The sequence below is a fragment of the Oncorhynchus kisutch genome, linkage group LG3, assembly GCF_002021735.2.
Source record: "Oncorhynchus kisutch isolate 150728-3 linkage group LG3, Okis_V2, whole genome shotgun sequence".
Lineage (NCBI taxonomy): Eukaryota > Metazoa > Chordata > Actinopteri > Salmoniformes > Salmonidae > Oncorhynchus > Oncorhynchus kisutch.
The window spans coordinates 75,341,783-75,365,103 of NC_034176.2; the positions used below are offsets into that span (position 1 = coordinate 75,341,783).

Consider the following 23,321-nt stretch of genomic DNA (forward strand, 5'->3'; position numbering starts at 1 on the left):
CAAAAACACTTTCAGAAATACACTCATATATCTACATTTCATTCTTTATTCCAGTCTTTAGTTGAATCTTTACCAACAGATGCAACTCCATTGAGTGACAAAAAGGATAAAGTCAGAACATATGCATGGTAGTGCAGAAGTATGTTTAATAGAGGGGTGGGATAAAAAGGCCCTTTGCTTTGTCAGGGGAAGAACATAAAGAGAGCAGTGCTCTGCTTCAAAGCTGCATTTCCATAATTGCCCTGTAACTTGGACGAGGCTGAGGGATGAGTCTAACGGGGGCTGAGAAAAGCACAATCTTACAGATGGGTGAACGGCAAAAGCCTAGACGCCTCTCCCTCTGTCCGCCTGTCCCCCATTCCCCACTTGTTGCCTTTCGGATTCAGTGAAAGAATTCCTCTTTCTAACCCCCATCAACAATAGGCATGAAATCGGTGCCCTCCCTCTCTCCTGCTCCGGCCCAAGAGAATTTCACTCCTTCCCGGCCTTTTGTCCTCTATAGTAGGCCTGGGGAAAACAGAACAACCCTCTTTACTCTCTCTCTCTCACTGGCCATTCCTTAACCTGTTTGTGCACCACTTCCACAGTTAATAATAAATATGGGCTATAAAACATACATTGGGGCACATGAGTTGCAGGTCCACATCTTTGACATACTACAGAGAGAGCTTTTCTGTAAAGCTCTTTTCAAATCCAATGTGTAAAGGAAACTCAATAACATGTTGGACTGGTGTGGAAAGGCCTGTAACACTGTGTACCAGAGATATATCGTTGTGGTGGGATATGTGTTCTCTCTGAGATGATCTCTTCTCCTCCTGTGGTCACAGACTAACACCCAGGATGGGTGGGTTTTAAAGGGCAGCCCTCTGCGCCATGTGTGTGTGTGTGTGTGTGTGTGTGTGTGTGTGTGTGTGTGTGTGTGTGTGTGTGTGTGTGTGTGTGTGTGTGTGTGTGTGTGTGTGTGTGTGTGTGTGTGTGTGTGTGTGTGTGTGTGTGTGTGTGTGCGTGCGTGTGTGTTGTAGGGGACAGGGAATATCAGCAGTGCCTCATAAAGGGATTAGATCACAGGACAAAGAAAGTGGTCCTCTTCAAAGCTGGACTGGGGCCACAAAGGAGATGACATTTGTCTGTCTCTGTGTCAGGGGTGGGGGGTGGGGGGTGGGGGGGGGGGGGCAGAGGGGGCAGAGGGGGGGGGGGTAGCAATGACAGAAGGGGAGGATGAGGTGAAAACATGAGGCTGACCCTCTTTATTTGGGCATGCCTTCTCTTTCACAGGGCACCTCTGGCCCCTTCTTCTGTTTATTTACTCCTCTGTTCTCGTTCTCTCCATTCACATGGGTCCTCCATCTTTCTCTGATGGCTCCATTGGCTGCCTGACCTGGCCAGGCCCCTCCACCGGCCCCACTACTACACCGTCCAACCTGGCACTACCGCGTCCGTGCGTCCGATCCATCCGTCCTGTCTGCCCACCCTCCTCTCTGGATCAATGCACAGCTCAGAATTACAGATTAGATTTCCTTTTCATGATTCTATCTTGGATCCCCCCCCCCCCCCCCTCAAAATCAGTTTTTAACAATGCATTCCTTTTTTTGCAGGACGTAGCTATGTACCTCTGTCTTTATTCATTGATGCTGGATGTGAGCAGCACTCAGGACAACAAAGGACATGTGATTAGTGATGGACTGAAATGCCATTTATTTGCAGCGTGTCAATAGGAACTGGGTTTCCCACAGCCTTGGTGCATGAGGCTCACCTCAGATCACTCTCACTTTATAATGTAAAATAGAACTGCCCAACAAGCACAAGAATGAACTTGTCTATAAAACTAAAATGTGTGTGTATTTCTGTTTATTCCCACATGTAATATTCCTCATGAAGATGATATCTGCACTGCTGCATTTATATTAAGGACACTGATTTTTGTAAAAATGATGTTCGTTTTGATCATGTTTGTCTTGTTCTTTTCTCTGTATAAATGCGCACAAGCAAGGTGTCCATCCGTAAATGTGTTGCCTTTCCTTTTTTATCCGTTGTGCTATTAAACCATACTCTCTGGCGAATCAATCAGTCAGAGGATTTAACATCGCTGGGAGCGAGGAAATAAAAAGAGGAGTCGGTGTTGATTATTGCTCAATAGGCACGAGGACATCCACTTAACGCGGGGAAATGAGTGACACACCGTGCCCCGCTGGAAGTGGCCCCTGCATGCGCTGTGGTGTGTAGCTCTGAGCGAAATGTTAGCTAATGCATTCCATTTGCTCTGTTCAACCCGTAGCAGGTTGGACACATATGGCGACATAGACACAGGCATGATTAGTTTGTTTGTACTGAGGAATTGTAATCCCTAATTTCATGCACGAATCAGAAGAGGTCCTCTGCACTCTGAACAACGATCACTGTCCTTTCAGTAGCATTCCGATTGAATTCTCATGATCAAGAGAGATTGTTCCAGAAGCTCCCTTATCAGCTAACATCCCCCAGAACACTGAGGAAATCAACATCAATATTTATGATCGTAATGAACGTGCGCACACATTTGTATGTGTGAGTAGGAGGGGAGATAGTTGTGGGGGTTCTTATAGTTTATTATTCCACTGCAAGTATTATCACTGACAGGAACAATTATTTGTAATAATAATGTAATCTGTTTTTGATTAAAAATTATGTAATATCATGTCAATCTATTCTGTCAATTTGACTACATGTTAATACATAATAAACATGTCTGATTCTGAGAGGAAGTGTGATACTGGATATTTTGGTTACATTTAAATGTATCAAATATAATGTACTTTAAACTGTGGGTTTAAGTTTCATTGTAGGCCAGAGTTAATTTTAACAACCTACAAATCATTGGGCATATTTATTGGTATGAGAAGCGCGTTCTCTCTCGTGACCTGTGCTATGTGTTTTAAGTGGGTCATCGGTGATAGGCGAATACTGGTCACTCGCTCTGTGTTACTTCCTGCGCCGCGCGGTGCAGCCAGAGCTCGAGGTGCCGGTGCGTTTCCGAGTGAAAGTGGGCACAAACCAGAAAAATGATTACATCAATCAGTGTCACAACTAGCCGCTGTGACTTATGAATATGCATAGTGCGCGCGCAGTTAGATAGAGGGCATTCAGGAAGATAATTGATTGGACAGGAAGGCAGCATGGTGAGAGGAGCGCGAGAAGGCCAGCCTACTTAGTAGAATACCAAGCCCTGGTCCAAAGCTTTCTCCCCCGGCTGGGTCTTTAAGCACAGCCTCGAATGTCCGTTGGAAATGTTGGACTTTTCTGTCTGTTGTGTTGCGCTGCTATGTAACCATCCCAGAGCGGGCCCTGAAAACAAAGCGGCTCAATTGGTAGAATGTGTGACATAATGCGCCATTTGTTTGATTTTTTTTTACTTCAACAAAGAGGAAAAAATGATATCTGGGGCTCCCCATACAATTTGAAAACCATATTGTCTGTATTCTTCTATTTTCTAGAAAAAAACATGTAGGTTTTTGAAGAAGACTATTTAATTGGCTAATTCAAACAGATTCATAAATCTACAGAAGTGTCTTATTTTCACGTATTTCGTTTCTATTTCGAAATCTGCGCTTAATTTCACTACACAATTGACTGCAAACATGTCACAAATTCGATAGGATGTAATGTTTTTTCTTGGTTATTTTGTTGCAGTAGGCCGAGCCTGTTTTTTCTTTCCTTGACAAGTTGGGGAAATGGTCATAGGCCTAGAACACCTTTCAACCATTTTGAAGAGGGGGTTGAAATGTACAATTTAAACGTTTAATACTTTTTTGTGAAGTGAAATAAACTGAGAGGGAAAAACACTAAAGTAAAGGATACCGAAACAACGAATTGTGTGAATATGCGCCCCATTTATTTTATTTGTTTATATGGCCTGTTAATTAACAATGGTGTTTATGCAGCAGGAACATTTCCCAAGTTAATATGTACAAATAAAGGTCATATAAAAAATATTGATCTATTAATTGTTAAGAATGAAATTATCATATCCCTAAACCATTTTAGGTCAATTGAGAAGAATTTTTTAAATTAATGCATGCCAACCCATGACAAACGCTTTTACGATGGGCCTATATAAAATATTTTTTCAATGGCTTGATAACATATTAATAATTACAATACAAAGTTGTGATTTAGGTAAGGCTGCTTTGATCAAAGATGTCATATTGAAAAGCAGAGAAATATCCATATCCCTGTCTTCTCCAGACCGCAGAATCGACGATGGTGACTAGATTTGACTGTAGAGGGAGCTCCAACTCCAACTTTACATAAACTTTATCTCACAACGCTTCTGACATGCAAATGATCTTAGATGTTGAAACAAACCTAAATAAATGATATCACAATGTATTGGTGTCATATGGTTAGCAGTGCAGCCCACAACGGATGACCAAATTGAAGATGCATAAAAAAATATGTAGTAGGCCTAACACAAATATTACACGCGAACTGAGATTGCATCGTACATACAACACCACAACCCATTTACGCATAGCCAGCCTATACGATGTTTAACCTCTCAGTCCAAAATAGTTCCATCCAAATATTCAAATAGTCAGTAGGCCTACATAATTTCTCTTCATATGCCATACAACTTCAGACGAAAATTAATGAAAGAATGATTCATTTTAATTCGTCTGTTTACGCCTCAATAAGGATAATCCCAGAACAGTAATATCCAAATGTACGATGCAATAATCAGCTAATTACTCTTAAGTAATTATATGAAAATGCCTCAAATCCTGCTAGAATATTTACTTATCACAACCAAGTATGATGAAGCCTATTCGCCGTAGGCCACGCAGACAGATACACACACATGCAAAAAGCGAAGCACTGCAATTCTGCACCACTTCAAAATCTAATTCGTAACATCTAACGCCCACAACAACTAATTCTCCTTTCACAAAACAATCATCAGACAAACATCGTCCCAAAAATCACAAGCGATTTGAATAAAGTTGCAGCAGTTCATTTATTAGCCAAAATATAGACTTTCTTGTACAATTTGGTTCACAAGTATGTACATTTTCTTAACTTTATATACAAAACATTTTGAACATCAAATCCTCACAGAACTTAGAAAAAGAAAAAGAAAACTCACAGACTACTGGTTCATACATTATAACATTAGCAGGTTTACACAGGACATGCTTACAAGGTAAGTATACACAGATGTATTATTCTTATTTTACATTCCTTACAACAGATTCAAATAAAACCATAAAAAGAAAGAGAAAAAGTCAAAGTCTAGGAGGAGGCGAGAGCTGACAGAACCATGGCTGCTTCGAGTTGATTCTGAGGCCTGCAACACACGGGTCAAGAAAATAAATACACTCAGCAAAGGGAAAATAATAATAACCTACAACTGCAAGGTAGTGAATTGCTTGAAAAGTAAAGTGATATAAAGTGAAGATTGCTTTTGGAAAATGAGAGCCGGTTATAAAACCAATGTGGTAAATTTGAGCTGGGATTTTTGCATGACAAATATGCATATATAATTTTGAGGCCTAAACGAAATAACACAAGCACGGAGTAATCCATCTATTCGATGTCCTACAAATAGGACACAAGGGCTACAGTTTGAGTAAATGTGGTAGTCAACGATAAAATAGGATGTGCATCAAAAATAATATATCCAAATAAAATAAAGATGACAGACTCTTACCGTCTATGAACTGGGTGGAAGGCTGTTTTTAACAACTTTTTCTCTGCTTCCAAGGCACTAGATCTCTCTGAAATAATAATGGCAATAAAATACATTTAAAAAATGCATTCCTTTTTCCGTCTATAACTAGAGCACAGCACTGTCGCAGTGAATTTAGTCTATACTTTATTTTACTGCCTGGGAATCTTCACGTCAGTCACGGGTTAAGTACAAGCACGTACAATACTGAAGTAGGTATGTGACAAAGAAATATGGGGCCAACTGCTGAATTTAAAAATAATTTTCGGACATGAATGATAATCCATTCTCACAATAAACCAGCTGATAATAACATTAAAAACCAATGCCTTTTATTTCGACCACCTCTGTCTGTATTCCCCCAGTTCAAAGCTTCAAAGCCACCTTATTCTGTCACATAAACGACAGCATGGAAACACACTTTTTATGATCATCTTTACGGCCTCAAAATGTCTGTCCAGAACAGGCCAATTTAAGTAGGCTAATGCGTTAAAGAGGGATAAGTAAAGTCTGAAATAGAGTAATAATGAACCGTTTGTTATACAGTCAGGCTCGCCAGCCTCAGTGTTGGTGACATGTACCTGTGACGGCTGTGTCTGAGCTATGACTCTTGTCCTGCGTGTGTTGGTGTTGCTGCCTGCTGTAGAGGGCGAGCCCGTTAGCCGAAGCCTGGTTCGCCAGTCCAAGGTAATGGTTAGAGTTCAGTAATGCGAGCTGGTGGGCAGAAAAAGCTCTGTTTGTCCAGTTCTGGATTTTTCCAACAGGACAAGAGATGAGTCTGTGGTGAGGGCTGATTATGGTCTGGGCGGCGGGCCCAACTGTGTTGCTGCCATTCATTTGTGGAGATTTGCGGGGATTGTCAGGAGTTGTTGCTGTCTCCGCCAAAGACCAAATCTTTGGCTTTTGGGCCGGGGCCGCGTTATTTTCTGATGGGGGCGAGTTGATGGACACAGGATTCAGTTTCACTTGTTCGCCATTCGGTTGTGAGGCTTTAATTTCAAAAGAGTGATGGTGGTGGTGGAAGTGCTCGCCCCGGTCCACGTGAATGTCTTTGCCCTCCTTCACTACGGCCTTCAGAAATCTCTGATCGGGCCCTTGTAAATCCTCATAGCCGTCTGAAATCTCAGAGTCGCTTCTACCATCTAATTTTAAATCAGCGTGTAGGTCATCCTGATCATCCAAGTCGTCCTTATTCTCGATATTTTCCGTGTCGATATTTTCTAAATCAATCTCTTCCTCATCCTCCCTCTTGTCCCCTTCCTCTCCCTCCTCGTGATCACTGTTGTAAACATTTCCCTCTTCGTCTGTGCGGCTCCGGGGAGTCCAGGTCATCTTGTTCTCCTTCTTTAGCCTCCTCCTGGCGTTGGCGAACCAGGTGGAAACTTGGGTGAGGGTCATTTTGGTGATGATGGCCAGCATGATCTTCTCCCCCTTGGTGGGGTAGGGGTTCTTACGATGCTCGCTTAGCCAGGCCTTCAGTGTGCTCGTGCTCTCCCTGGTCGCATTTTTGGGTCTGGACGGGTCACCAAACTGATACTGGCCATATGGGTAAAACGCTGGGTGATGGTGGGCAAATCCTGGGTGTCCTTGTACGCCTGGACTGTCTTTCAACTCATACTGAGCACCCTAAAAGACAAAGAGCAGAGACCCAATGGGATGTGTATGATAGATTAATGATGTTTGCAAAATTAAATTCTACTTTATGTTAAATAAGACAAAATCATATAGGCTAATATATGCAAGGTAAAGCCAGTATCACCACATTTATCTTTCTTTACATATAGTACCTGTCATTTCTGCGTTTATGACCAACAAAAGCATTACCATATGTAAAAGTTACACATTTTTATTTGTTACGCACAATTTCGGTTCCCGACAAAACTATTTGATTTATAACACTTCACTACCAATTGCAAAAACATTTCAATGTATTTCAAGATGCATGTATTCACACTTTTAACCTCTGTAAGATCCAATGCCATATATTGCTTTTGATTTCAGTTGTTTTCTTTATTTTCTATTGGTCTTATCATAGATTTTCGACTGACATTTCGGTTGTTGTGCTACTTTTTAGCTACTTTAACTATTTACAAAACAAGGAGTCAATAACAAAGTTCACCAACGAGTCTTCTTGTTTAGTCCTGAATGGACCATTGTCACTTCGCCCTTTCTCTTTTTTAGTCTGGATGGGGGGAAAAGCAAATGAAGGAAACCAGAGGCATAAATTAGCAAAGGCACTCACCAATTGATTGAAAATTGATATATCGTTTGAATAGGGCAGAAATGCTCCATAGCCCTGTGCTGCTGCGGCGAAAGGTGATCCATACATAGTTGAGAGAACGTTTGAGAGTGCCCCGGACGGGCTCAACTCCGTCCCGGCTCGGGCATTGCTGATACCCTGGCGCTCCGGTGGGTATATCGGTCGGATGTACTGATATCCCAGCTGCGGGAAAGACATGGTCGTAGAAAAAAGTCTGCTGCAATCACAAAAAGCAGAGAATCGCCCTCGCGGTGCGTACTGCGATATCCACTTTACAGTGAGTACAACAAAGTGTAAGGGAAGTCTATATTTCCTCAAAAACAGCCAGTGTAAACGATCCGATTGCGCCTTCCTCCTTCACTTCCCTATTGATCTGGATGGACTAAGGTCAGGTCCTTACAGATTGCCTTAGATTATTGCGACTCTTTGCTCTGATTGACATTTCTAGTCGTTTAGAAGCCCCTCCCATTTCTCAAATCTCACCCCCTATACACACTCTCGCTCTGCCGCGCGCCTCTCTCTCTCTCTCTCTCCTGTATTTCCCCTGGATAAGTGCACTGACGTCGCGATCTCTCATTTGAATGGTTTTCAAATCTCATTTGATGGCTCGCCAATAATTAAATGTGTTATTTGTTCGCCTGAGCCCTACCCCATTTTAGTGTTAATTCACAATTTGTGGTCATTTGCACAAATAGTAAATATTTCAGTGTTGTTGAGTGATTCACTTCACATAAACCTAGTGTCTCCAGTTTTCTTCTAATGCATGTGTCTCAAGTATGTGCAGCCGCGACTCAGTTAAGGCATGTCCAGTGGAAAGAAAGACCTAAGAAATGTATGTTGTTTGCCCGTATCGAGTGATTTGGACTCACGTATGCTACAAGTCTATGGTCAAGTTGTGTTTTCTTACACCGTTTTACACCGTTGCGGACGCTTCTAACAATTGGCAAGCGGATCGGACTCAAATCACTCTTTTAATTTGGGACATCAAACAGTTAGCATGTAACCATTTGACTTCAGAGAGAAAGTTGTCAAGAAATGAAAAGCTGCATGGGTGATTACCGCCTGCGCTGTTAATGAATGCAAAGTGTTAGCGTCAACAATGGCAACGATAAGTAATTAACACGTTGCGTATTGTGGTGGATATACATTTAAAGTGATACACTGGAAACTAAAACATTGAGGAAAATAAATATTTTACATGAACAACAACAACACAAATAATGTTGATGTAAATAATAATAGTGTCATAAAATAACGATGATGATGAGGATAATAATAATAACAATAATAATAATAGCCTAATAATAGTAGTAATGATATTAATAATAATAATAATTACAAGTGGTTTAATTGATTTAATATTCACTGATGTTATTCATGTTGCACGGAAAGCCATAGCTATTTGTAAACAGGTTAGGCCTGTTAAAAACAATCTTATAAAATCAAATTGTGTATGTATGTACCAAGACTTCCCTTCCAGGAAAAATATAATCTTTACAAGACTATCGCTCATAAAGATTAGGCTACCTTTAAGAACTCCGCTATATGAATTTGACAAAACCATTTTTGTCTTGTAAATAATTCGGATTAAAACAAAGCAAGGGAGTCAGAATTGAAATTCCATGAATCAATATATAAAAATATGTAGGAAACATCCCTAATCGTATTACATCCCCGTCTTTGTACCATCATATGTCTGTTCATCGTTTGCAAAACAACTACAGTGGTGACTTATGCATTGCTGTTGCAGTTTATTTGAATATGATAAATCTCAGAGCAATATTGACAGCGAGATTAAATCTCATCAATCTCAGTTTAGTTTTAATGATGAGATCCGGTTTCCAGGAACTAGGTCTATGTCTATGTAGGCCTACTTGTTTAAACCTTTAATCTTCTTTTGGAGCTGATATCATTGTCTGGGAGGGATAATAGCATCTACAATTTCTCATATATACTATAATGCTACGCCTTGTTTCCATGAACTCAATGCAGAACCTCCGTGTTCCCCTTTAACGTGCTGGCATCTTGACACCCAACCGAACCTGGATTATGAGGTTATTAATTACAGCGAGTGGCTGATGCCATCCAACCGGCATGGTAATCACTACATAGCAGTCAATAACACTCAGACACACACACCAACCTGCAGCAGAGAGAACGGAGGGCCCAGACTTTACAGCTGAGCTGAGAAATTCAACATTGATATTTGCCTTCAGATTGAGGGAGGAATGTGTTAGTTGAATGAGTTCAACTAAAATAGGTGAAGAATTTAGTGTAAGATGTGTGTCAAGTGTCACACGTGTATGGAAATGCTGAATATTGGAACGGCCAACGTTCGTGTTTTCTTTGTGTTATAATATAAAAGGTGTTTGGAAGTGTGAGTGTGAACGACATATCTGCCATTTAGTGTCCCCTCGGAGGCGCTCCGCGTTTGGATGGACACGTGTCTCATCCCCGGGACCTGTCGGGGCCCCTAGGACTCCGTCTGATTTATAACCCCAATCAAACACAGATGCACTAACTTAACACTTTCACAACGACCCGGGAAACTGGCATAGCCATCAAACGTTAAGACTCTCAGCTCTCTCTCTTACCTCCACTCCACTCCATATAGCGTCCTATAACCTGCCCTCTCCGCTTGACTCTATAACATACACACGATGGATATATGAATCAAATGCACCAAACACTGGGGCAGCCACACCACCACTATTACTACTACTACTATTACTATTACTACTACTACTACTACTACTACTAGGAATAATAATAATAGTAATAATAACAATAATCACCATCATCACTAATGATAATAATAATAATAATATAGGCCTATTTTTTTATTATTTTTTAAAATTCTTCATACATGTATCTATTGTTATAATATAACCCATGTAGGCTAATGTTTCGGTCATGCAAAAGAGGACAATCACAGGAGAGTGACTCGAGGGCTGTTTTTTACAGAGTTCTTTGAGGGTAATTATGCAGATGAAACAATTTCACATCATTTTCAACGGCAAATATACACGGATCTATCGCTCAAGCGTGGTTCCTTATGCAACACACAAGACGCCAGCAACACATCTCAAATGATGATATGAAGCTCCAGAAACAGGCGAGATCAAAGCCTTCAAACAGAGGCTATTCAAATGACTCTTTTCCGTAACTCCTAGGCGACAGAAAACAAGTAATACATTTCTTATCACACATGGAATCCATTTAAAGGAGCCTTCTGATCATAATCGGTTAATTGCGGTGACAAAGGATTTGAAAAGAAAACACAATTAATGACCCTTGATGTTTTGGGCTGTTGGTGGAAGAGGGGGATGGTGAAATGAAGTGCGTGTGTGTGCGTGCGTGTGTGTGTGTGTGTGTGTGTGTGTGCGCGCGCGTGCGTATGTGTGTGTGTCAGTGAGAGGGAGAGAGAGACAGAGACACACAGAAAGAGAGGTCTACATCGCATTTTGCCTTGCCTTGACAAAAAAGGGTTTACGTTGTTATTCCTTTGGAGGGAGACGTTAGTAAAACCCAGCAGCTTGCAGAGTTTGTTTAGACTCCTTTTTTTTGCATCTTAAGTTTCATTAGGGTATGAGGGCGAACTGTTGTAAAGATTATATATGGGACCAAAGTGATTTACAACTATTTCCATACAGATTTATGGTCAAGAAAAGCCATGTTGGTCATTTAGCCTAAATCTCGAATAATTTAGAACATGTTCTACCCCACAATGACGATAGGCCTACACTGTGTGAAGCTACAATGACACATTATGCCATCAGAGAACGAAGGGCCTTTTACAAGTTCACTGAACACGAGCACAATCAATAACAACTTCGCATGCTATTATAAGGCCGTAACTTCTTGACCTCTTTATGTTTTTTAAAGAGTTGAGTTGTTTGGCAATATCCAAACATTGCTGAGACTGTGACGGGGCTTGGTTTAGAGTAGTGGAGTTAAAACTGTACCACTTCCTTTATCTGAAAATATGTTCTTTCAAATCCTTGTCCCATTAGAGAAATAAAAGAGCAATAAATCTCGCGGTGTCTAAAGAGGAGAGGGACATAATCCAATCAATGAAATAGTTTAAGAAATGAATTGTAGTTACCGAAAGCAAGAGTACTTTCAAAATAGATTTAAAGTTACATTTTTTAATGTTGGAATAATTTAAATAATATTATTTTAATTACATTACACTAATCCAACCATGCATATTAAATAGATAACTTCGATTTGCATTAGCGCAAAAGTAAGGAATTTTGAACAGTGAAATCCTTATTCGCAATTAGAAACAAATTAATAGTCAATGGACTGCAACTTATTAAACTGTTTTATAACATCAGATAAAATAAATGAGTACAGTTAACATGTGATTTACATATAACTAGTTAACATGTGCCTTACATAGATCTTTAAGCATATAGTTAGTTATTGTATCCTGAAACTGTTATCATATCCAAGTGTGACTGTTACTGCTGCGTTTTAGTTTTGGGTTCAATCAGATCGCCCATGTTCACCGTTTATAATTATCAAAACAACTCAAGAAAACGATTATAGACATTGGCCAGATGTTGTTTAGATTTTTTTATATAGACTACAAACCACACAATGTGAACTTTGACCCCCTGCCAAACAGTCAATTAAGCAAGCAAGCCTATATATTCCAGTTGTACCCAAAATCAGTTTGGAACCTCTTCTATATGCACTAGGCCTACATGGCATGCTATCCCAAATAGACTTGCATTACTTAACAGCAGTCAGGGCGAGTCGACTGCTCACTGTTCACGTCTGCACTAATATCTATCGGGAGTTTCTCTCGCCTGCCTCATCAAAGGTGGGGAGAATAGGCAGTTTCAGAAACGAGCCTATAAAGAGTGAATTTGGGAGTAAATTGTAGAGCTGCCGCCAGCCACGGGCAGTAATTGATTGGTAAGGTCAGAGCTCCCAGTGTCAAATGGCCTGCTCGGTCTCCGTGCACTCTTTCTCTCCATTTCCTTGCTGCTTTGCTTTGGTAAATATTCTGCGATCGGTCCTGAGGGGTTCAGACTTGTTTTATTAGCCGTCCCAGGTCACTTTATTCCGTCGTTATTTACCAACACATGTCCTCAGCGAAATCCTGGCACTTCTGCAGGATTGTGGTTTCAAATGAACAGATATGAAAATATGATATATCCCCCACATACCACCACAATTCTGTGGCCTACTCAAAGTAGCCTATTATTATCATGTTATTGCAATATTATTAACATTAGTAGTAGGCATAATAGTAGCCTATTAGTAGGCTAATCGTTTTTGTTTTTGTTTATATTATGTTTTTAAATCTATCTAACCCACTATTACACTTTTAGGTCTATAAGCTACTGCAACACTACAATAACAGGACCAATAGAGCTTCTGCACCAACGTCAATCGGTGTGCATTCCATATCTGACATTGTATGATTTTTCAGACAGTAGCCTATAGACTTTCATTCTATAAATATCAATATCAACCCTGCCACAATAGCTTTCAAACATTCATAGACACCATTCTTACAAACTATTATCATATCCAGTAACAGAAATTGGCAACGCGCATTAGGTGATACAACTGGATGCCGCACTAGCACTATGTGATGTGAGTGCCTGCCTTTTAGCCTATATAACGTTGCATTTGCAGGTGTGTTTTTCTCCGGTTGCCTACTGACTGCCCACTCACTATCCATCCTGCTGCAGTTTCCCCGGTATCAGTAACACAAGGCATTGATTTTACGGTAAAGTCACTTTGTAAAAGGAGTGAGTAACTGTGGGCCGCGCTATCACTGTATTACACGGGTATGGTCCACATAACAAGATGAACATTGATTCAGCATTACGGATGATCGATAATGAAATAAGTAACTTCAGGGCCGAATTAAAATGCAAGCTAGTCTTCATGCTGCCAGGCCAAGTCAGGAGTGACAGCGGGAGGAAAGTAAAGAAAGAGAGAGAGAGAGGACAGAGTGGGAGGGGCTAAAGAGAGTTAGATCCTTATCAGGAAGGACTCTGGTACATAGGAGGATGCTCAATCAATTTAGGGATTATTCTCACTGAATAGAGTAATGCTTGTCATGATTGTCATATGGGCTATTTGTATGTATATCTATAATCTGTCCTTCTTTTGAGTAAGGTTTGTGATGGATTAAAATGTAGGCTTGACACTTGACCTCATAACTTGACCTCATGACCAAAATATAACCCACATTATTAAATTATAATGACAATGATAATATCTGCTTCACCCATGGACTAAACTGTAATACTGTAATAAATACTTACCCTGCTTAATATAGGCCTACATTCTCTTATGCTGAATAACTGTGACAAAGGATGGTCAGGCTGATTGACCTGCCACTCAGAGAGAAAATGATATGCCAATGTGGTACAGTCACCAGGCTGATTCAAATCTACATTGCTATAAATTGTATACATTTCTCTATCTATGTTTATGTTTACCTTTACTCTGTCTGTCCTTAATCCAAAGGTAGACTAATTCAGCGTTTTGCCATGTTTACAGCCAAACATTTACTTGAGGTCATTCCTTGGCATATCCTCAGGATATGCTGAGCCAGGTCCAACACAAACACGTCCTCTCCTCCTCCTCAGCTCCTCAGGGCTAACCTGAAGACAGAGGACCAACCTGAAGACACATGAAAAGGGTTACTCACCAACAGGTATCCCCTGGAAATATTCCATCAATCCCATTGTTATTTGGTTCCATTTGGTTCCACAGCGAAGTGATGAGGTGGATGAATGAAGTGATGAGGTGGATGAATGAAATTATGAGGTGGATGAATGAAGTGATGAGGTGGATGAATGAAATGATGAGGTGGATGAATGAAGTGATGAGGTGACGTCTCCAGATAAAGATCTCCACCTGAGTAGTAGCCTCAAGATGCCTCCAGCATTCTGCCCTAACCTACGTATCCTGAATACGACCCCGGTATGCTATAGTCCAGTCATATCAACACGATCTTCTAAACTCACTGCTATATTACCAGGCTGGTCATATACAAATTCCATAGTCCCCTCTCTGTGTCCCTATTATGGGACTTCTTGGTCCGTCCATCAGATGAAACCAGCAGTCAGTGCCCTTTCATGGCCCCTCGACTGGGTGCTGCGGCCAGACTAATATCAGATTGCCCCTGTTAACAGCTCGGGCCTACTGAGCCAGACAAAGCCTCATCTCTTTCCAGCTGTTGTTGCTGGTCTGGGGCTGGAGGCTGGGCTCGAGGAGCAGCAGCTGTACCAACATGGTGGAGAGGACGTCTTCATGTGCCAGGTGCCCTGGACACTGCAGGAGGTGGCTGGAGGGGGACTACTACAGTTTTGAGTGACTATCTCTTGTATTGAACCTTATAAGGGAAATCTGCAGTTCAAACAATACCAGTGGTCCCCTTGACAATGTAAATAGCTGAGGGATGGGGCTGGAGACATGTAGCCTCTCTCAAATAGACAGCTATCGATGCAAGGACTGACCATCCATGTTTTCAACATTTTCGTTTTTACCATGTTTTCAGGCTATCAGTGTTGGTTTACAATTTTACCTCATGAGGCATTTAGAAGTTATATTGTTCAATAGTCAATAGGTATCACAAATATATTTATTTTTGATGTAGCAATCACAGATTTCCCCGTTAAATCATGCTGTCAAACTCACCTACGTTTGCCTGTCACAGTCTCTGACATGGAAACATGATGTCACAATCTCTGACATGGAAACATGATGTCACAATCTCTGACATGGAAACATGATGTCACGATCTCTGACATGGAAACATGATGTCACAAGCTCTGACATGGAAACATGATGTCACAATCTCTGACATGGAAGCATGATGTCACAATCTCTAACGTGGAAGCATGAAGAACACATACAATTAGGAGGACACACGAATAAGCATTTACATTTCTTTAGCTTACTTTAGAGTTCATTCTTAAACATGTTCACTTACTAGTTATAGTTTTAGTCAACAAATGCATGAATGGAAGAGTAAATAGTTTGGAACGACAAATAAAATGTTTGCCTCCAAAACCAAATAAATATTTGTATGTGCCCACAAACTGTCATACTTTTCTTTCCTTTCACCAGTGACCATAAATCAAAATAACATAGAACATTGATGCAATTACAAAACATAGCGTATTTTCAATGAACAGTTTTAATAGACAACTGGTTTGAGTTTGTTATATTTATCAGGGCAAGGAGAGTAGGCTAGCTCCTTGACAGTCATGGAGTTTCTGTTATACTGCCGGGTCTGTAGGCCCAGCAGTTCTGTTATACTGCCGGGTCTTTAAGGCCCAGCAGTTCTGTTATACTGCTGCATCTGTAGGCCCAGCAGTTCTGTTATGGTGCTGGATCTGTAGGCCCAGCAGTTCTGTTATACTGCTGCATCTGTAGGCCCAGCAGTTCTGTTATACTGCTGCATCTGTAGGCCCAGCAGTTCTGTTATACTGCTGCATCTGTAGGCCCAGCAGTTCTGTTATACTGCTGCATCTGTAGGCCCAGGAGTTCTGTTATACTGCTGCATCTGTAGGCCCAGCAGTTCTGTTATACTGCTGCATCTGTAGGCCCAGCAGTTCTGTTATACTGCTGCATCTGTAGGCCCAGCAGTTCTGTTATACTGCTGCATCTGTAGGCCCAGCAGTTCTGTTTTACTGCTGCATCTGTAGGCCCAGCAGTTCTGTTATACTGCTGCATCTGTAGGCCCAGCAGTTCTGTTATACTGCTGCATCTGTAGGCCCAGCAGTTCTGTTATACTGCTGCATCTGTAGGCCCAGCAGTTCTGTTATACTGCTGCATCTGTAGGCCCAGCAGTTCTGTTATACTGCTGCATCTGTAGGCCCAGCAGTTCTGTTATACTGCTGCATCTGTAGGCCCAGCAGTTCTGTTTTACTGCTGCATCTGTAGGCCCAGCAGTTCTGTTATGGTGCTGGATCTGTAGGCCCAGCAGTTCTGTTATACTGCTGCATCTGTAGGCCCAGCAGTTCTGTTATACTGCTGGATCTGTAGGCCCAGCAGTTCTGTTATACTGCTGGATCTGTAGGCCCAGCAGTTCTGTTATGGTGCTGGATCTGTAGGCCCAGCAGTTCTGTTATACTGCTGCATCTGTAGGCCCAGCAGTTCTGTTATACTGCTGGATCTGTAGGCCCAGCAGTTCTGTTATACTGCTGCATCTGTAGGCCCAGCAGTTCTGTTATACTGCTGCATCTGTAGGCCCAGCAGTTCTGTTATGGTGCTGGATCTGTAGGCCCAGCAGTTCTGTTATAATGCTGGATCTGTAGGCCCAGCAGTTCTGTTATACTGCTGCATCTGTAGGCCCAGCAGTTCTGTTATACTGCTGCATCTGTATGCCTAGCAGTTCTGTTATGGTGCTGGGTCTGTAGGCCCAGCAGTTCTGCTATGGTACTGGATCTGTAGGCCCAGCAGTTCTATTATGGTGCTGGGTCTGTAGGCCCAGCAGTTCTGTTATGGTGCCGGATCTGTAGGCCCAGCAGTTCTGTTATGGTACTAGATCTGTAGGCCCAGCAGTTCTGTTATGGTGATGGATCTGTAGGCCCAGCAGTTCTGTTATGGTGCTGCATCTGTAGGCTCAGCAGTTCTGTTATGGTGCTGGGTCTGTATGCCCAGCAGTTCTGCTATGGTGCCGGATCTGTAGGGCCAGCAGTTCTGTTATGGTGCTGGATCTGTAGGCCCAGCAGTTCTGTTATGGTGCCAGATCTGTAGGCCCAGCAGTTCTGTAGCAGTTCTGTTATACTGCTGGATCTGTAGGCCCAGCAGTTCTGTTATGGTGCTGGATCTGTAGGCCCAGCAGTTATGTTATGGTGCCGGATCTGTAGGCCCAGCAGTTCTGTTATGGTGCCGGGTCTGTAGGCCCAGCAGTTTTGTTATGGTGCTGGATCTGTAGGCCCAGCAGTTCTGTTATGGTGCCGGACCTGTAGGCCCAGCAGTTCTGTTATGGTGCCGGATCTGTAGGTCCAGCAGTTCTGTTATGGTGCCGGGTCTGTAGGCCCACACTGTAAACCTAAGCCTAGTAGTTCTGTTATGGTTCTGGGTCTATGTAGACCTTGTAGTTCTGTTATGGTTCTAGATTTATGTAGACCTATTACATCTTAATTTGAGCCAGTTTGCTACAACAGGAAAATAATCCTGCAGCAACAGGAAATGTGAATTCTTATGTGGATTATAATTAATTGACATCTTTGTAGAGGTTGATACATTTGTCGTTAGGCTTCTGACAAACATCAGAAGCCTTTTAAAACTCAAATACACTACAAGTTTTTATCTCCTGCTGTGCAGAAAAATGCTTAGCAACAAAAAAGTGATCAAATGAAAATCCTACATCTGAAGTTATGTTATAGTTGTGGGGCTGTGTAGACCTATTAGTTATGCTATGGTTCTGGGTGTGTCTGCAGGCCAAACAGTTCTGTTATGAGTATGTAGGCCTAGCAGTTCTGCTATGGTAGGCCTAGCTAGTCAATGTAGTCCGTGTTATTGAGTTTCTCAGCATGCTGACAGAGTGAGGTCAGAGAAGACTTTACCACCACCACTTAAACCTCAGCAGGCAGCTTTGAGAAGGATGTACTCACCTAGAATACATGACCTTATTAATGAACACGATGATACCAAGCAGCGAATGATAAAGTGCGTATGTGTGCGCGTGTGTGTACAACTGTACACGCATGATTATCTGAAATACAGAAATAGGCCATGACATTATTATGATGACAACAAAGATGGTAGGCTTGTGAATGGAAGTAATAACAGGCTCTTGCTATAAAAAGTGAAATGACAACGTACCACCCAGACTATATTTATATTATCCACGTAAACAAAGCTAATTGGGCATACCTAACACTGTTTAAATCATAACAAGGAAGCAAAGCATCAGTGCCATTTTATCAGATTGGCCCATTCAGCAGCCCTAGCATAGCCAGCCAGGTTACCTGTGATACAAGTCATTATTTGATGTCCATCCATGTCTGAGGATGTTGGGAGATGATTTAGAAACTGTCCACTAGGGGCAACAGTGATCATTGTTATCATATGCCTCTGGTGCCGAAGGTTGCATTTTCAAATCCAGCAAAAAAAAGTTGGTTTTGAGATTTTAGTTTTAAGTCTATCCCAAACCTTAACCCTTACCACCTAACCTTAAGATTTCGGAGTTAACGCCTAAAGTTAACCCTACCCTTAAAAACGAGGGGTTAATCCCTTAATTTAACTTTAAACACTTAAATTTGACAATTTGGAACAACTTCGAAATTTGATGCTTGATAAACATGGATGGACGTCTAATTCTGAAGGGAGACTGTGAGAGCTAGTTGCAGCACAGCATGCTGGTTTTGGCTCAGACACATCACTTTTGTTTGCTGCCAACAGTAATTGTTTTTAGATTTAGATTTTGCAGTTGACTTTGAAATAGAGCAAATGTTAACACCCCCTCCCTGTGTTTATATGATATGTATATGTGTGTGTGTGTCTACGTGTGTGTGTATATATATGTGTACTCTACATGTGTGTGTGTGTGTGTGTCGGTGTGTCTGTGTGCTCAAACTGCATGTCTGTTGTTGTACAACAAGCACTGGAGCAAGACTGGGCCCAGCTGTCAGGTCAGCGCAGTCACAACCAATAATGATTACACTCTCCCAGCTCCTTAATACATGCTCCATAACTGCTGCACTGAATATGGAGGGAGAAATGCCCCTTTTACAGAACAATACAGCCTCATCATCACCGTCCCCGCCCCTCTCTTATCTGCCTCTGAGGGCCCCCAGACCACTTCACGGCCCCGTGTGAACGGCTGCTAATCTTTGTGTATCTGTCAGATTCTCCCAATGAGCACCCCGACAGACACTCGCTCCCCTAGCTGTCCCCAACCTACCAGGGAATTAATCCATCGCCTCTGGTGGTGCTAGATTGTATAGCCAATCAATACTTATGGCGTTGAGAATTCATAAGGCAGAAAAAGAGGAGTAACTTGCTCTTTAAATGACAGATTTGATAGTGTCGTTGACGTAAATTATGGTCAAAATAGCAAACAAAAAAACAACAGAAAAAGCGTGGTCATCACCAGTTCACTAGTATACGTCATCACAAACCTGCCTGGGCACATTAGCATGGTCATCACCAGTTCACTAGTATACGTCATCACAAACCTGCCTGGGCACATTAGCATGGTCATCACCAGTTCACTAGTATACGTCATCACAAACCTGCCTGGGCACATTAGCATGGTCATCACCAGTTCACTAGTATACGTCATCACAAACCTGCCTGGGCACATTAGCATGGTCATCACCAGTTCACTAGTATACGTCATCACAAACCTGCCTGGGCACATTAGCATGGTCATCATCAGTTCACTAGTATACGTCATCACAAACCTGCCTGGGCACATTAGCATGGTCATCATCAGTTCACTAGTATACGTCATCACAAACCTGCCTGGGCACATTAGCATGGTCATCATCAGTTCACTAGTATACGTCATCACAAACCTGCCTGGGCACATTAGCATGGTCATCATCAGTTCACTAGTATACGTCATCACAAACCTGCCTGGGCACATTAGCATGGTCATCATCAGTTCACTAGTATACGTCATCACAAACCTGCCTGGGCACATTAGCATGGTCATCACCAGTTCACTAGTATACGTCATCACAAACCTGCCTGGGCACATTAGCATGGTCATCACCAGTTCACTAGTATACGTCATCACAAACCTGCCTGGGCACATTAGCATGGTCATCATCAGTTCACTAGTATACGTCATCACAAACCTGCCTGGGCACATTAGCATGGTCATCATCAGTTCACTAGTATACGTCATCACAAACCTGCCTGGGCACATTAGCATGGTCATCACCAGTTCACTAGTATACGTCATCACAAACCTGCCTGGGCACATTAGCAGCCTTTAAATGAAACAATATGCACATGGCTCATCGGGATAATTTGAGGGGATTGAAACGTTAAACGGTAGCCATCAGAGTATATATTAGAGAGGCCGTCCAGCCTGTCAAGTCAACCCTGACATCCCTTCCCACAGACCCCTAATGAAATAATTCTCTCTGCCAGTCAGCCCAGTACACAGGATTAGGAACACAGGCAGGAGAGTGTATATTCATGTATATATATATATACATTATTATATATGGGAAAAGTGTCTGCATGCTATTCCCCGGGTCCCTTTAAGCCCGCCTGACCGGCAGAGCAGTCAGGCCCCGTGTGGGACAGCAGAAGAGGGAAATCACTTATGCTCTTAGCATCAGACAATAAATCCTCAAGTTATTTGCCACCATGTTTAATTAAATATTTGGAGAAGAAAACCCTGTGATTGATTTGCCTACGCTATTGACCTGCCATCGATTGGGGCCATTTAGTAGACCCAACTGGGATAAGGCTAAATGGTGGCTGAGCCCTCTGAAATATAAATAGTTAAGAAGTACTTGAGAAGAAACAAGAAAATCAACTTTGCATCATGTGGACTACACACATGTTCCTAGCAGTCAGATGGACTTGTCCCATGCCAATTGACCTATGCTTGTGTAAGCTGAGTTGGCTTTAAACCATATAACTATTTTTAGAGCAACGATGTATTGTTTTTGCTATAAAGAATACACTATGTATGTACATATATGGTATAGGGAATACGCAACATAATGTATGTGGTCAAGTTGGACCGCTAGTTGCTATAGCCTGGTTTATTTCTTGAAAACATTAAAAGAAAGAAAGACAATGATATCTATAATCCTATTATGGGTTTGTAGAAAAAGAGTGTGGATTAAGTCTCCTCTTTGAGATAAAAGCATAGTTATTAGTTACCATACCCATGTCACCATATTCACTTTCAGCAAGCGTTCAGTATTTTCACTCAGTCTACATTTTCGCAATACAATGTTACTACACCAACTGGGTCACTGTGTTTCTAAACGCAATACCAGGATGTATTTAGAAGAGGTGGTTTTGATTGTCAAATTATACATTTTAATGGTTAATAATGTTTCATAATGTTTCAAAAAATATACAGTTGAAGTCTGAAGTTTACATACACCTTAGTCAACTACATTTAAACTCAGTTTTTCACAATTCCTGACATTTAATCCTAGTAAAAATTCCCTGTTTTAGGTCAGTTAGGATCACCACTTTATTTTAAGATTGTGAAATGTCAGAAGAATAGTAGAGATAATGATTTATTTCAGCTTTTATTTATTTCATCACATTCCCAGTGGGTCAGAAGTTTACATACACTCAATTAGTACTTGGCAGCATTGCCTTTAAATTGTTTAACTTGGGTCAAACGTTTCGGGTAGCCTTCCACAAGCTTCCCACAATAAGTTGGTGAATTCTGGCCCATTCCTCCTGACAGAGCTGGTGTAACTGAGTCAGGTTTGTAGGCCTCCTTGCTCGCACACACTTTTTCAGTTCTGCCCACAAATGTTCTATAGGATTGAGGTCAGGGCTGTGTGATGGCCACTCCAGTACCTTGACTTTGTTGTCCTTAAGCCATTTTGCTGAGTCAGGTTTGTAGGCCTCCTTGCTCGCACACGCCTTTTCAGTTCTGCCCACTAATTTTCTATAGGATTGAGGTCAGGGCTGTGTGATGGCCACTCCAGTACCTTGACTTTGTTGTCCTTGAGCCATTTTGCTGAGTCAGGTTTGTAGGCCTCCTTGCTCGCACACGCCTTTTCAGTTCTGCCCACTAATTTTCTATAGGATTGAGGTCAGGGCTGTGTGATGGCCACTCCAGTACCTTGACTTTGTTATCCTTAAGCCATTTTGCCACAACTTTGGAAATATGTTTGGGGTCATTGTCCATCACCACATGATGCTGCCACCCCTGTGTTTCACGGTTGGGATGGTGTTCTTCGGCTTGCAAGCTTCCCCATTTTTCCTCCAAACATAACGATGGTCATTATGGCCAAACAGTTCTATTTTTGTTTCATCAGACCAGAGGACATTTCTCCGAAAGTATGATCTTTGTCTCCATGTGCAGTTGCAAACCGTTGTCTGGCTTTTTTTGTGGTGGTTTTGGAGCAGTGGCTTCTTCCTTGCTGAGCGGCCTTTCATGTTATGTCGATATAGGACTCGTTTCCTCCAGCATCTTCACAAGGTCCTTTGCTGTTGTTCTGGGATTGATTTGCACTTTTCGCACCAAAGTATGCTAATCTCTAGGAGACAGAACGCGTCTCCTTCCTGAGCGGTATGACGGCTGCGTGGTGTTTATACTTGCGTACTATTGTTTGTACAGATGAACGTGGTACCTTCAAGCATTTGGTAATTGCTCCCAAGGATGAACCAGAGTTGCGGAGGTCTACAATTATTTTGGCTGATTTCTTTTGA

General features: G+C 41.8%; 1 protein-coding gene across 1 annotated transcript; it reads right to left on the minus strand.

Annotated features, from left to right (window-relative positions):
- Positions 1 to 4,971: 4,971 nt before the first annotated feature.
- Positions 4,972 to 8,390, minus strand: irx3a (iroquois homeobox 3a). The gene is made up of 4 exons (XM_031814789.1): positions 7,944 to 8,390; positions 6,283 to 7,327; positions 5,684 to 5,750; positions 4,972 to 5,320 (listed from the first exon to the last, which is right to left on the minus strand). Exons 1-4 carry the CDS (start codon positions 8,157 to 8,159, stop codon positions 5,266 to 5,268), a joined length of 1,383 nt encoding a protein of 460 aa, XP_031670649.1. The 5' UTR covers positions 8,160 to 8,390; the 3' UTR covers positions 4,972 to 5,265.
- Between the last annotated feature and the right edge of the window lie 14,931 nt (positions 8,391 to 23,321).

Coding starts and splice junctions, on each gene's coding strand:
- irx3a (XM_031814789.1), bottom strand. CDS start 8,159: ATGTCTTTCCCGCAGCTGGGATATCAGTACATCCGACCGATATACCCA. Junction 7,328..7,943: donor TATCAATTTTCAATCAATTG/GTGAGTGCCTTT, acceptor TTTGTCTTTTAG/GGTGCTCAGTATGAGTTGAA. Junction 5,321..5,683: donor TTCCACCCAGTTCATAGACG/GTAAGAGTCTGT, acceptor CGTGTGTTGCAG/GCCTCAGAATCAACTCGAAG.